The sequence below is a fragment of the Spermophilus citellus genome (assembly GCF_964194105.1).
Source record: "Spermophilus citellus genome assembly, chromosome: 6".
NCBI classification, from domain to species: Eukaryota; Metazoa; Chordata; class Mammalia; order Rodentia; family Sciuridae; genus Spermophilus; species Spermophilus citellus.
Window position 1 is genome coordinate 142,296,952 of NC_138187.1, and position 16,342 is coordinate 142,313,293.

At 33.7% G+C, this 16,342-nt stretch overlaps 1 protein-coding gene across 1 annotated transcript in view; it reads right to left on the minus strand.

Moving 5' to 3' along the window:
• Positions 1-16,342, minus strand: part of CDC73 (cell division cycle 73) — a 127,065-nt gene that overhangs the window by 13,999 nt on the left and 96,724 nt on the right. Inside the window, exons 12-13 of the mRNA XM_081299513.1 lie at positions 9,222-9,257; positions 8,519-8,606 (exon numbers count right to left, since the gene is read on the minus strand). Coding sequence (XP_081155639.1) covers positions 8,519-8,606; positions 9,222-9,257 — 124 coding nt within the window. The remainder of the gene's footprint in view (positions 1-8,518; positions 8,607-9,221; positions 9,258-16,342) is intronic.

Here is a 16,342-nt window from a genome sequence, read left to right on the forward strand (position 1 = left end):
GAGGTCATTCCTCCAACAAGGAAGAGTTCCCAAGTAATTAAGCATGTACGATATTTTTACTGGCATAAAATTTACATATAATGAAATACACAAATTAGTTTCAACAAGTGTATACCCATTCCAATCTAGATAAAGAATTATGCAATTCTTCATCAATTCATTAAGTTTTCTTTGCATCTTTCGGTCAGCCAATCATTATGCTTCACTCAACAGGCAAGTATAGTTTTGCTTTCCACCACCATACACTAGTTTTGCCAGTCCTGGGAATTCATATATACATAATCATAGAGGATATATCCCTTTGTACTTGTCTTCTTTCAATCAATTTAATGTTTCTAATATTCATCCATCCTATGAAGACTATCATTCTCTTTTACTGCTGAGAATCTTGTAAGAATTATACCATGATTTGTTTGTTCATTCTTCTTCTGGTGGACAAAAATATCATAGACTGAGTAGTTTATCAACTACAGAAATTTATTTCTCTTAGTTCTGGTGGCTGGGAAGTTCAAGATCAAGATGCTGGCACAATTGTAGTCATTGTGAGGGCCTGCTTGACAATTCAGTCTTTTTTTCCTCTGTGTCTTCATCATGAAGGGGGGCAACAGAGCTCTCTGAGGTCTATTTCCTAAGTGTACTAATCCTGTTAATGAAGATACAGTTTGCATGATCTAATAACTTTCTAAAATCCCTGCCTCATAATGTCACCAAACTGGTAATTAGGTTTCAACATACAAATTTAGGAGGAAAGGAAATATATAAACATTCAGTCTATACCAGGCTGGTTCCAAAACGTGAATTACTGCAAATAAAGCTAATATAAATATTTTTATAAAAACAAATGCCAAATGTCTTCTTTGATATAAAGAGAGCAACTAAGAACAGAACAGGAAGGAAGAGCATGAGGAAAAGACTAACAGTAAACAAAGACGAATGGGGGAAGAGAAAGGGAGAGAGAAGGGAAAGCATATGGAAATGATAGGAGACCTTCAATGATACACAAAATTATAAGAGGTTATGAGGGGCAAGGGGGAGGGGGGAAAGGGGGAGAGAATTGAACAACAGCAGAGGAGGTAGAGAGGGAAGATTGGAGGGGAGGGGAGGGGAGGGGGGATAGTAGGGGATAGGAAAGGTAGTAGAATACAACAGTCACTAATATGCCATTATGTAATAATGTGAGTATGTAACAGTTGTGATTCTGCAATCTGTATTTGGGGTAAAAATGGGAGTTCAAAACCCAATTGAGTCTAATGTATGAAAGATGATATATCATGAGCTCTGTAATGTTTTGAACAATCAATAAAAAAAATATTTTTATATAAGTGCTTGGGTGAATATATGCTTTTATTTTTCTTACTCCTTCCAGTGGAAATATTGGATCACAGGCCATGTTTGTTTTTAAAGTAGTTAGTTGTATCATTTTATACTTCCACAAAAAATACATGAACTCTAAGCCTAGAGTTTAGCCTTTCTGATGGGTACCCATTTGTATACCTTCTTTTGTTTCTGCATATTTTAAATGGGATTCTTTTAAAACTTGATCTATAGGAGTTGCTTACACATTCTAGACACAAATCTTTTGCCAGAAATATGTAATTAGAATATATTCAAAACCATGAAAACTGCATCAGTACTACCACCTAGCCTGAGCAACTCTTAAGATGTCATCAATTGGGGCTGGGGCTAGGGCTCAGGGGTAGAGCACTCGCCTAGCACGTGCGAAACCCTGGGTTTGATCTTCAGCACCACATAAAAATAAATAAGTGAAATAAAGGTATTGTTTCAACTACACCTAAAAAATAAAATTTAAAAAAAAATCCAGAAACAATGAACAATCCCTTAAAAAAAAAGTCATCAACTATAAGATATAGTCCAGTTTCAGAGAAATTAAATCACGAAAAATAAATGTACATTTTAGCATAATAAAGTACATAATGTTCTACCTAATTAAACCAAGTTATGATCAAAGTGCTATATGTGACAGCATTATTCATTTGTCTACATTAGATCACTGTCAATTATCAATATATCTGGTTCTATTATAACTCCATTCTCAGAAATTTCAGTGAGGATAGCAATGATCAGATAAAAGAAAACTGAAGGTATTACAGAAAATAGGGCACAAATTAAGCCTATCAAGTTCTAATCAAATATCAGTCTTGGGCTGTGGATATGGCTTAGTGGTAGAGTGCTTGCCTGAAAAGCATGAGGCCCTGAGTTCAATTCCCAGCACCACAAAAACCAAAAACTTCAGCCTAAAAATAGCACACAATAGTATTTTATTGGTATATTAATAAAAATTACTACAGTTCTCTAGTTATAAGGTGACAATCAATATTCAAACATGAATGAAATAATTTTGGTTTTCTAGGCTACCAAATGTTAAATACATCTCTAGAGGTATATTTAAGCATTTATTTGATCTTAAATTTAATACATATTTATTTCACTTTTTTATTCAAAGCAGCATTCAACTTTCTAAATTTAAAAGCAGCCATTTTTTTTAGTATAGTAATTTACATAATCTGCCATCTCCCTACTAGATTTCAGGTCTCTTGAAGATAGAGCCAGTCATTCAGGATATTCATATCAACTAGCAATACTGCTCTTCAGTCAGCATATAGTTAAATAATGGATTAACTGAAAACTCCATGTGAAATAATCATTTAGATGAAATTCTGACTTCTTAAGATTTCTAAGTGTTCAGCTGGGTGCAGTGACCCACAATCCCCATAGCTGGGGAGCCTAAAGCAGGGGAATACCAAACTTGCCTCAAAATTTGAAATAAACAGAGCGGAGGACTGGGGATGGGGCTTTGTGGCAAAGCACCTTTGGGTTCAATCCCCAGTACAAAAAAAAAAAAAAAAAAAAAATTCTAAGTATTCTGACTTCCATTCAGGAATTATGACAATTGTATCTATGTACATGTAAAAGGGTTTAAGGAACAGTAAGTTAACATGAGTTAATATTAACATATTATGACCTTTAAAAACTGTCTTGTATTCTGTTTCTGGTATGATAATATGACAGACTTACCTAGTAACTGGAACATTTCCAAAGAGAAAAAAATAAAACTTATTAATTAAGTATAAAAAAATTTTAAAGGCATCTCTGAGCTAGCTACAATAAAGAAAGAATGTTTGGACAAAAATGAGTGACAAAGGGAATGCAAAGAAGAATGAATGACACTGCTGTCTGCTAACTACAGAAGTCACTCAGAAACCAATTAAATCTCATCTTTGTTTCTCACATTTCACTAGTCTCCTATAATAGGAAACTGAGCTCCAAGCCTGCTCAATGTAAGGAATCTAATCGGAGTTCCTTTCCTCATGAAGAGGGACTCAATATAACAGTAAACTAGAAACAGTAAACTAGTAAACTACCACTCATCTTCATTCCTATCCATGCCTTAACCCATACCCTGGCATTTACAAAGAAAAATGTTTCAAAACTGTATATATGGTAAGAATAACATCTGGATGTTAAAAATCTCAAAACTGAAAATTCAATTTAAAGCGATGCTAGATTGGTAATGTTCCCAGGTGCTTATTTAGCAAATCGTCTCTGTAATACTCCCACATTTGCTTGTAACTCAAAGAATTAGCATACGAAAAAAAATTCCAAGGAACATCTAAAGAGATAAGAGCCAAATCTTCCAGAAATGATGAAAAGCGACAACTCATAGATTCATTCTAACAAATGCCAAGTGAGATGTATAAAAAACAAGTCCACATCTAAGTACAGCAGATCAACAAAGGGAGCTAGGAGATAGAGCAAAAGTATATTCAATATTCTGAGAAAAAAATAATATTATTTTCCAAAGTGGCCATACCATTTTGTATTTTCTGCAGTTGTTGGGAACAAGAACTATTTTCATTCAAATACAAGCTCCAGTAATTGTTCTGTCTACTTTCTTTCCCGATGGCTATTTCCCAGGTCACAATAGATCACTCATGGGCATAAGCATAACAGTATTTGGTGAATGCAAGGGAAACCCTCTTCATATTTTTAGAGTACTATGTGTGTGCAATCTCTCCTACTTGGAACCCTGCCCTGAGAAACTACTATCATGGCCAGATTCATATGTTTCATCTAATCAGTTTATCATGTTTGTAGAAGTAAAGTGCATCTGTTAATATTTCTATAATATGACCTTAATTTTATTATTTAGAATGTTAAAGGTTAAGCTGAGTTTTATTTTTTGTTTCATTTACTTACTGATGGGCTAAAAAACTGAAGAATCCTCAATTTTATATAAAACCAAATAGAATCTATGCCAACTTGAACTATGGGTTACAGCCAACACTATAATTGTGTGGAGGAGGTTTCAATTATGCATTAATTACATAGCAAAGCCTCCAGCTGACTCAAACGGTAGGGAAGATGTCAGTTGCAATGAGGTGTTAAACAATGAAGGGAGTGATTTAAACTTGGAAGAAAAATTAGGCATGATCTATCCTAAAACTGTAGTTTGTTTAATTGTTTGGCTTCTCTATAGTAAGGCTACAAAGAGAAAGACACTAAAGTTTCCTTTAAAATTTCTTTGTACTAAAAATATTAGATTTGTAATATATTAAGATGAACACAGAAAATGAGGAGAATGAAGAACTGAAGACAGAATTTGTAACATTTTTAAAACAACAAAACATATTCATAAAAAATAAATAATAGTTGTCAATTACTAAAAACTGAAAAATGGATAATGCCAAATTTGTACATCATAAAATGACTTCAAAGGAGGCTTGGTGCAGTGGGGGATGCCTGTAATCCCAGCAGCTAGGGAGGCTGAGAAGGAAGATCGAAAGTACAGGGCTAGCCTCAGCATCTCAGCGATACCATGTGTCTAAATAAAAATATAAAAAAGGATTGGGATGTAGCACAGTGGTTAAGTAATGCCCTCAGTTTCAATCCCCAATACCAAAAACAAAACAGACAAACAAACAAAACCACTCAGTATTAAATGTAATGAAGCATCACGGGAACCTAAGTTCCAAGAGTAGCTATGACTATTATATTTATCAAAAACAAAGGAATATAATAATATAGACACAGTAAAATAATGGCAGTTTCAAAAAAAATTATCTCATATTCAAATGCTAGTTAGATACATAAGTTCCCTATTCTCTAATTTTCTCACTGTGTTCCCTTCTTCTTTTCTTTTTCTTTCCTGAAACATTTGCTTAATATCCATTTTTAGGCAAACACTGTTTAAAACAATGTAGCTACAAATATGAATAGAATAACAAGCCCTTTTCTCTGAAGAACACAAAACTATTTTAAAAAACCCAAAAGGAGATCAGTAAGACAAGGCAACCATCACCAAAAAGAAAACAGATGCATATCTTATTTCACAGATTATAAATGATGAAAAATTGTCTTTTCTATATTAGAAGATGGAAAGGAGACATGAATGCTCATAAAAACACTAAACATTTTTTTAAAATCGGTTAATGCAATCCATTTTGCATTGGTTTGAATTTCCATTATATTATCAAACTTAAATGAATAAAACAATGTATAGATATACTTGTATGTGCCAGGCTACCTATATTTTGTAAAGAAAATTATTTAAATTGAAGGCACCCTTTAAAACTAAATTCTGTGTGTAGTAAAATTTGAAATGAGAGAATAGTAATTTACTGGTTTCATTTTTTAATCAGTCCTAAGTTATTTCAGAGCCAGATGATATTTTCTTCTTGGAGGGGAGGTTGCTTTTATTTTCCTCCTTAAATAATTATCATTATTACTCTACTGATAAAAAAGTCAGAGACTCTACATTCTTCTTTTGAATATTATTTGTTGTTGAATAAACATTTTCCTAGTTATCACTGGAAATATATTATACAAAACTGTCAACATTAGATATTTCAGATTATAAAATATCACTGACGTTAGGGCTTATTAAATTTTGTGGAGGAGTCTCTCTTGTTTTTGATGGTTATCACATAACTCTCAGACCAAAATAAAACTCCATTTCTTAAAGTAAATATTTATTAGGTGTCTCCACTGTCCAAAGGGCAATACTATTAAACTGGTGTTCAGGAGACCTGATTTTATTTCCTGCTTTGCAACTAACTGGCAGAATTAAATAAAAGGCCGAATAGCCTTTAAGGTTCTTTCATCTCTGTGTTTTCAACCAGGAATAAAAGTCAAATTAGATGTATTCTGCATCCGTTTTAGGTCCAGAATTGTGGAAAATAATAAATTTCAACTACCTCTTCAACAAAAAGCACTATCATGTGTATTCACATTAAAATCATATAATTTGTGAGAGATGCTACATAAAGCTTTTAATGGTTGATAACTGTTGAGGTCTGATTTGATTCTAAACCTATCTGCAAGACATGATTCATACTTGTAAAGGACGTTATATTTTCAGGTATGGCATTGAAACTGGTTTTCATACCAAGTGCTAGAACAAATACTATTTTATCAGTTGAAATGAATGACTCATAACCCACTAACACCACAATCATATGAGCTCCTAGAAGGTTAGGTTTGTCGTATATTTGTCTACATAGTAATTCACTCTTGAGTTATACTGCTATATAGATGTTTGTTCCCAATATATGCAGCAATCTCCCAAGCAAGTTATCACTAGATTACATCTGACTCTCTTAGCTGAGGTATTAGCAAAAATCTGATAAAAGATTTTAAACATTTCTAATGCTGAGTGTACCCCAAACCCAAAGAACATATTTACTGCTAAAGAGGAAAATATTTTATGAAATATTCTGCATTTTTAATTCTCCTCACTCAAACTTAATGAAGAAGCATGAATTAAATTTGTTGTTGCTGTTACAGTTTAATGTACATCTAACAGCAGACTAATAACAATATCTAAAGTAGAATAAATATATTTTATGAACTTCAAGTTCCAATAACGCAGTATACCTGATAGTATAAAACCAGCTACTTTATAAACACCCAGAAATGCTAGATACAATGTAACAAATATATGACATGCAAAATAACTGAGCTAGAAAGAAAATCATCACTTCTATAGGAAGAAAAACTGACAAGCCATCCAATGCACTGGTATTGCAGAGAAACTGTAGGCATTTATGTTTTTTTGGTTTTACAAAACTCACAAGGACAAAAAGGAACTAGAGCTGGAACCTACAAAAAGTTACATTATCAGTTGTTGGGGGGAGGAGGGTTTTACTCGGACTTTTCCAATCAAATGTCAAAGAAGCATATCTATCTTGATCTGACTCTTCAATTAGGGGAAGAAGAACTCCTAGATGATTTGTGGGCCAAGGGTCCATCTCCATGTCACTCAGAACTGATCCTAATTTGAATTTATACTACCCTAGTAAATCAGAAATTCTCAAATTGAGAATTTAACACAAAAATCAGCTAAGTCTTTGGGTACTGGAGCAGCTGGCAAAAAAGAATGACAAAAATCACTGGAAGGACATGCCTTCAACCTCAAATTTCCTCAAATAAAACCATGTTAAAATTAGTGAGCTACAGTTCAAATTCATAACAAACATCCAGATTAAATGACCTGGGTACATAACACAAAATGGATAATTTGACAACTTTGATTTCATTAAATACTGTAAGAAAGTACCAAATACTATGAAAATGTTATAGCAGAATATAGTTAACTCCCCTCTACAACCAGTAATTATATTACCTCTCTTATCTTCCCAAAATATTGTATACTTTGAGTTCTTCTACTTTCTTTCCCCATATTACAAAACGCACTCTGACAGAAGAATTCCTTGAGCTGTCTGTTTCCCAGTAGCCATGAGCTGAGCAGCTTCATGTCCTCTACCCTGGTATTCCATCTGACCTCAGGCCCAGAGCAATCGACATGGCGAAACATGGACTGAGACCACTGAAACTATAAGCCAAAATAAATTTTTCTTCCTGTCCTAGCAATGAAAAGCTGACTAACACGTTTATTAGAATAAACTTAGTACACTATGACTTTAAAAAAAGAAATGGGGAAGAGACACTTAAAATTTCCAAGTTTACAAGCATTTGTAAATTTTAACATAGGGTATATGTTTCAAATTCACTTCTTTAATCTTTATTATTACATTTCCTTTTCATTTTCACTCAGCTTTTACTGCTATCAAGGTTAAACAACTATGCTTCCCCACTTGCCTGCCTCCTCCAACTATATATTTAATATACTGAAAGAACCTTCATTTGCTTTGGAAACTTTTTCAGATCTTCAGGGAAAAATCAAAACATAATTTAGGATGGGGATGTGGTTTGAACAAGGTCCCAGGTTTAATCCCCAGAACTGTGCCGAAAACAAAACAAAACTAACAACATAATTCATTTTAAGAGTCAATAAAATAGTATCCTTCTCATTAGGACTTTAGCCAGCTTTTCTGTAACTTTCTATAAAGGATGCAGATACAAAAATTATACGTGAAAAATTATTCTTTAGCTATCAAGTAAAACTTTGTTTTTGTTTTCTTCAAATAATATTAAATTAGTAACTAACTCCTGTATCTCAGTGTCTTATAAAAAGATTTTTTTAAAAAAAATTACTTACTTCAGATCTTGTAGAAGGTCTTTTGCATTAAGCATGGTTATTAAAGAGGTGGTAGCTGCGGGAATTATAATAATGGGTGTTCGAGATCCTGGAAGAACACAATTTTAAAGGTAACAAATTTATTATTATTATTACTTATTGTTATTAAAAGGAATTATACTTATTTCACTAAAAATTAAAAGCTAATAAATGTACAATTTTAACTGAGGGCGGGGGGGCACACCGGGACTGGGGACTAAACTCAGAGGCACTCAACCACTGAATCATATCCGCAGCCCTATTCGTATTTTTTATTTAGAGACAGGGTCACTGAGTTGCTTAGTGCCTTACTGTTGCTGAGGCTGGCTTTAAACTCACAATCCTCCTGTCTCAGCCTCACAGGCCACTGGGATTACAGGTGTGTGCCACAGTGCCCGGCACAATTTTGATTCTTTTGAGCTAAAAAAAAAATACATTAAGCCTGGGGATGTGGCGCTTTCCCTGGCACCAAAATATACGAATGTATGTATGCACACATCACATATTTGAAGCCAACAATAATAGTAAAAATGTTTAATCATCAGTATAGTTTAAGCACTGACTAATAAGAAATGATACCAACCACATATATTTGATATAGCTGCACAAATATTATTAGCCCTGGTTTTGCAACCTACTTCATACACATTTACTTTCTAAAATAAATTTAAAATCATGACCTCACCTTTCTTCTGATTTGGAGGAGGTCTTGCTTGAGAAACTGTAAGAAGGAAAGGAAAAAAAATCACAATTGAGTTTTCTAAAACTTATATCTTTATTTTCATATTTAAAGGAGGCTTACATATTATCTGTGGTAAATATTACTTATATTCACATATAACTAGTTGTAAAATAAAAAACATACAAAACATCTTAAATAATGTTATTCCTGCTTCATAAAAATATTAAAATGTCTCAGCATAACTCAATAATCTGTAGTTACAAGAAAGGTAGATACATTACACTGCATTATAATATGTTCATGGATGTTCAAGTCTGGCAAGCAAAGAAATGATGTGATAATTATTATCCATGTTATAAATGTAGAAACATTACTGCATGTAACACTGTGGAAAATGGTAATACACCTAACTTATATGAATGAAAGAAAGGAATCGTTGGAAGTTAAGATCTAAAGTATGTCTTACATTTTTTTTCTTTTTTTAAAATTGCTTCTTGGTTTTTCTTGAGAGGAAAGGAGCTTCTAAAACTAGCATATTTGAAGAGCTATATTATCTGAAAATAACCTGTTAAATAATTATTGTTATGCTATTAAAAACACAAGTACATACATATCCTTTTGCTATTTATATATGTAACAGACTTTAAAACATAGAAATATTTACTGACATAATGGCAATAACAACTTAATACATGTGAATATTTGTGATTAAAAATGCATGTTCAATTTTCAATATTTATCCATGTAATAAAATTTTACCAGTTGTTTTCTATGTGCCACATGCTATGCTAAATTTTTTTTAATTGCAAAAATAACAATTTGGAGGACTGAATATACTCATTCAATCTGTATGGTCCTATAATGGGAAAAACAAGACATAAAACACCTGTAAAGATCATGGAACTATTAGCACAGAATGCTTTGTATATAATGTATGCAAATTTTTAAAAAATCATTTAGGAGGATAGAGAGCTCTCAGATGGACTGCAAAATGTGACAAGAGACTCTAAATGTACTGCAGTTGTATAAATCAAAGAAGCAGGTAAGTCAAATTAGCTATATAAGACTAGAGGTAAAAAGAATATACCTAAGAACTATAATCTTGCTGGTAAAGTTGTTACAATAACATGATTTAACAGTTCTGCAACTATTGTGCTTACAGACACTGGAATTAAGTGAATGGTAGATAGTAGGGGGAAAATCTAATTCAATATCAGTTCTTAAAGATTGTAGGATAGGGAGCAGGAGCATGGGAGGAATAGACAAACTCTAGATAGGGCGGAGGGGTTGGAGGGGAAGGGAGGGGCATGGGGTTATTAATGATGGTGGAATGTGAAGATCATTATTATCCAAAGTACAGGTATAAAGACATGAACTAGTGTGAATACACTGTGTATACAACTAGAGATATGAAAAAAATGTGCTCTATATGTGTAATAAGAATTGTAATGCATTCTGCTGTTATATATAAATTAAAAGAATTCTACCTTTAAAGGAATCACACAAAACAAACATTTTAACTAATTGTTCACACTCTTCTGTATAGACATTTTATTGTGATAAAACAGAATTCAGCAGAATGAACTTTTCACCCATAAATACAAGCTCAGACATATACATATTTAATATCATCGCATTTTTCTTCTGAGAAAAAAAAGTAAAGTTGTCTTAAATCATTTTTAGGATTAGAGCTTACAAATAAATCTGATTAGTTAGTATCATCTGGTATATAATATAGTCTCAGTTAATATCTATTGGAGGTATAGGGATGACAAGACGAACAGATGACAGAAGCAAGCAGGGGTTTCCATCATTGTTATAAAATTGAGTTCAAGCTAAAGTTAATCAAAAGGGATAAAGAAGTACATTTCATACTGTTCAAGGGAATCATACACAAACAAGACATAACAATTATAAATATATATGACCCAGACAATGGAGCATCTACGTTCATCAAACAAATTCTTCTAAAGTTCAAGAGTCAAACTGACCACAACACAATAATCTTTTAATATTCTTCTTTCACCACTGGATAGATCTTCCAAACAAAAGATAAACAAAGAAACTACAGAACTCAATAGTACAATCAATAACTTAGACTTAACTGACATATATAGAATATTTCATCTTTCAATAAGCGAATACACTTTCTTCTCGGCAAGACATGGATCCTTTTCTAAAATAGATCATTTAATATACCACAAAGCAACTCTCAGCAAATATAAAAAAGTAGAAATACTAACCTGCATTTTATCAGATCAAAATGGAATCAATTAGAAATCAATGATAAAATAAAAATAAAAATTACTCCAACACCTGGAGATATTTAAATAACATGCCACTGAATGAACAATGAGTTGCAAAAGACATCGAGGAGGAGTTTCAAAAATTCTTACAGGTAAATAAAAACACTAACACAACGTATCAAAATCTCTGGGAGATTATGAAGGCAGAACTAAGAGGAAAGTTCATTGCATGGAGTTCATTCCTTAAAAGAAGAATAAGTCAACAAATAAACAACCTAACATTACATCTCAAATCCCTAGAAAAAGAAATACAAATCAATCCCAAAACCAGTAGAAGACAGGAAATAATTAAAACCAGAGCTGAAATCAATGAAATTAAAACAAAAGAAACAACTGAAAAATTGACAGAAGAAAAAGGTGGTTCTTTGAAAAAATAAGTGAAATTGGCAGACCCTTAGTTATGCTAACAAAGAGAGAGAGAAAATTCAAATTACTAAAATGTGATGAAAAAGGTAATATCACAACAAACACTACAGAAATACAGAGGATAATTATCTTGAAAACTTGTACTCCAATAAAATAGAAAATATTAAAGGTATTGACAAATTTTTAAGTCATATGATTTGCCCAAATTGATGATATACACAATTTAAACAGACCAATATCAAGCAATGAAATAGAAGATGCCTACCAATCAAGAAAAGCCCAGGACCCGATGGATATATAGCCATGTTCTATAAGACCTTTAAATAAGAACTAATACTAATACTCTTCAATTTTATTCAGGAAACAGAAAAAGAGGGAGCACTTCCACACTCATTCTATGAGGCCAATATCACCCTGATTCCAAAACCAGGCAAAGATAAGTCAAAGAAAGAAAACCGCAGAACAATATCTCTAATGAACATAGATGCAAACATTCTCAATAAAATCCTAGCAAATTGAATACAAAAACATATCAAAAAGATAGTGCAGCATTATCAAGTGGGATTCATCCCAGGGATGCTACTAGGTTGGTTCAACACATGGAAATCAATAAATATAATTCATTACATTAATAGACTTAAAAGAATCATATGATCATCTCAATAGATGTAGAAAAAGCATTCAACAAAATACATAAGCCCTTCATGTTCAAAACCTTAGAAAAAATAGGGATATCAGGAACATACCTCAACATTGTAAAGGCTATCTATGCGAAGTCCCAGGCCAACATCATTCTAAATAGAGAAAAATTGAAAGCATTCCCTCTAAAACCTGGAATAAGGCAGGAATGCCCTCTTTCACCACTTCTATTAAACATAGTTCCTGAAACTCTAGCCAGAGCAATCAGACAGATGAAAGAAATTAAAGGGATACACATAGGAAAAGAAGAACTCAAATTATCCCTATTTGCAGACAATATGATTCTATACCTAGAAGACCCAAACATTCCACCAGAAATCTCCTAGAACTAATAAATGAATTCAGCAAAGTAGGTGGATATAAAACCAACACCCATAAATCAAAAGCATGTCTGTACATCAGTGACAAATCCTCTGAAAGAGAAACTAGGAAAACCACCCCATTTACAATAGCCTCAATAAAATAAAATAAAATAAAATACTTGGGAATCAACTTAACAAAAGAGGTGAAAGACCTCTACAATGAAAACCACAGCACACTAAAGAAAGAAATTAAAGAAGACCTTAGAAGATGGAAAGATCTACCTTGTTCTTAGATGGGCAGAATTGATATTGTCTAAATGACCATACTACCAAAAGCACTATACAGATTCAATCAATCCCAATCAAAATCCCAATGGCATTCCTCATAGAAATAGAAAAAGCAGTCATGAAATTCATCTGTAAAAATAAGAGACCCAGAATAGCCAAAGCAATCCTTAGCAAGAAGAGTGAAGCTGGTGGCATCACTATACCAGACCTCAAACTATACTACAGAGCAATAACATCAAAAACAGCATGGTATTGGCACCAAAATATACCTGTAGACCAATGGTATAGAATAGAGGACACAGAGACTAACCCACATAGCTACAGTTATCTTATATTAGACCAAGGCACCAAAAACATAATTGGAGAAAAGTTAGCCTCTACAACAAATAATGCCGGGAAAACTGGAAATCCACATGTAATAAAATGAAATTAAACCTCTATCTCTCACCATGCACAAAACTCAACTCAAAGTCGATCAAGGACCAGGGAATTAAACCATTCAGCAAAGTAGGTGGATATTTCAGAGGATTTTCTATTAGACCCTGCATCTAATAGGAAAAAAAGTAGGCCTTAATCTCCAGCATGTTGGATTAGGCCCCTACTTCCTTAGTAAGACTCCTATAGCGCAAGAATTAATATCAAATATTAATAAATGGGATGGATTCAAACTAAAAAGCTTCTTCTCAGAAAAAGAAACAATCAGTGAGGTGAATAGAGAGCCTACAGCTTGGGAGCAAATTTGTACCTCTCACATATCAGATAGTGCACTAATCTCTATGGGATATAAAGAACTCAAAAAGCTAAACACCAAAATAATAACCCAATCAATAAATGGACCAAGAACTGAACAGACAATTCTCAGAAGGTGATATACAATCAATCAACCAATCTATGAAAAAATGTTCAACATCTCTAGCAATTAGAGAAATGCAAATCAAAACTACTCTAAGATTTCATCTCACTCCCGTCAGAACGGCAGCTCTTAAGAGTACAACAACAGGAGCTGGGTTTGTAGCTCTGTGGTAGAGCGCTCGCCTACCACGTGCGAGGCCCTGCGTTCGATCCTCAGCACCACATAAAAATAAATAAATAAAATATAAGGTATTGTGTTCAACTACAACAAAAAAATAATTATTAAAAAAATAGAATAACAACAATAAGTGTTGGCGAGGACGTGGGTGAAAAGGCACACTCATATGTTGCTGGTGGGACTGCAAAAATTGGTGCAGTCAATATGGAAAGTAGTATGGAGATCCCTTGGAAAACTGGGAATGGAATCACCATTTGACCCAGCTATCCCTCTCCTCGGTCTACACTCGAATAGAACAGAATACAACAGGGACACAGCCACATCAATGTTTATAGTAGCACAATTCACAATAGGTAAATTGTGGAGCCAACCTAGGTGCCCTTCAGTAGATGAATGAATAAATAAAATGTGGCATATATATACAATGGAATATTACTCAGCAGTAAAAAAGAATAAAATCATGGCATTTGCACGTAAATGGATGGAGAAGATAATGCTAAGTGAAGTTAGCCAATTCCACAAAACTAAATGCCGAATGTTTTCTCTTATATAAGGAGGATGATTCATAGTGGGGTAGGGAGAGGGAGCATGGGAGGAATAGATGAACTCTAGATAGGGCAAAGGGGTGGGAGGAAAAGGGAGGTGGCATGGGGTTAGAAATGATGGTGGAATATGATGATCATCATTATCCAAAGTACATGTATGAAGACACGAATGGTGTGAATATACTTTGCATACAATCAGAGATATGAAAAAGTGTGCTCTATATGTATAATATGAATTGTAATGCATTCTGCTCTCATATAACAAATTAGAATAAAAAATAAAATGAGGAACAGATGAATAGGTAAACAGGAGAGAGAAGATATAATGTGTGTAACTAAAAGGAATGATAAGGAATGTCATGGAAGGCAGAAAAGGGGAGAGGGAAAGGAGAAGCAAAGAACGAATACAAACATAATTTCAACCATAGATCTCGTTTCTTCCTTTTATGGGGGTGGGGTGGTGGTGGTGAGGGAGTCTACAATGAATTCAATTTAAGAAAATATTTACTAAAATAATATAAATATATAAATATAAAATAAAATATGAGAAGACAAAACAGAACAAACTAACATGGGCAAATTAACCTGGTAAGTTGATTAACTATGCTGAGCCTCAGTGTCCTCAACTGTAAAAACAGACTGCTACAGTTCTACAACCGGAATAGAATTTTAAAAACAATAACACATGGTAAGTCCTTAGTTGGATCATAGTATATATTCACCATTTATTGAACTCTGCAGCTAAAGCTGGTGATAACTGCTTCTGCTTCTACTCCAGTACTTAGGCAACTGTGATGACTAACAATTTGCAAACCAAGAAAAATTAACATTGTTGCTTTGTTTGATTTCAAATTATGACATTCTTTACTTAAAAATTTATTCAGAGACTAGGTAAAAGGTACTCATACTAAGTTATTATTAAATGGAAAATAAAAGAGAAATAAAATAAACCTTGCCCTGAAAGAGCTTTTCAGGAGAACAGGGGAGCCAGAGCACAATCATACAAATTCGAACACAAAAGGAACATTAAGGAACAAAACACAAGACACTGGCAGAAGTGTCTTAAAGAAAGCAACTAGCTGGGCACAGTGGAGAATGCCTGTAATCCCAGTGGCATGGGAGGCTGAGGCACGAGGATCGTGAGTTCAAACCTATTTTAGTGAGGCACTTAGCAACTCAGTGAGACCCTATCCCTAAATAAAATATAAAAAAGGACTGGGAATGTGGCTCAATGATTAAGCACCCTGAGTTCAATCTTCATGGAAGGAAGGGAGGAAAGGAATGAGGGAGAAAGCAACTAGCAGAGTGTGTGGCTATAATTCCAGCAGTTGGGGAGGCTGAGGTAGGAAGATCACAAGTTCAAAGCCAGACTCAGCACAAGAGAGGTGCTAAGCAACTCAGTGAGAACTTGTCTCTAAATCAAAAATACAAAATAGGGCTGGGGGTGTGGCTCAGTGATTGAGTGCCCCTGTGTTCAATCCCACCTCCCACTCCCCCAAAAAAGAAAGCAACTAAATTTCAAATGAAATTTGAAGGATAAAAAGGAGCCAACTTGCAAAGAACTGTCCACAGGACTGTCTGTTAAATG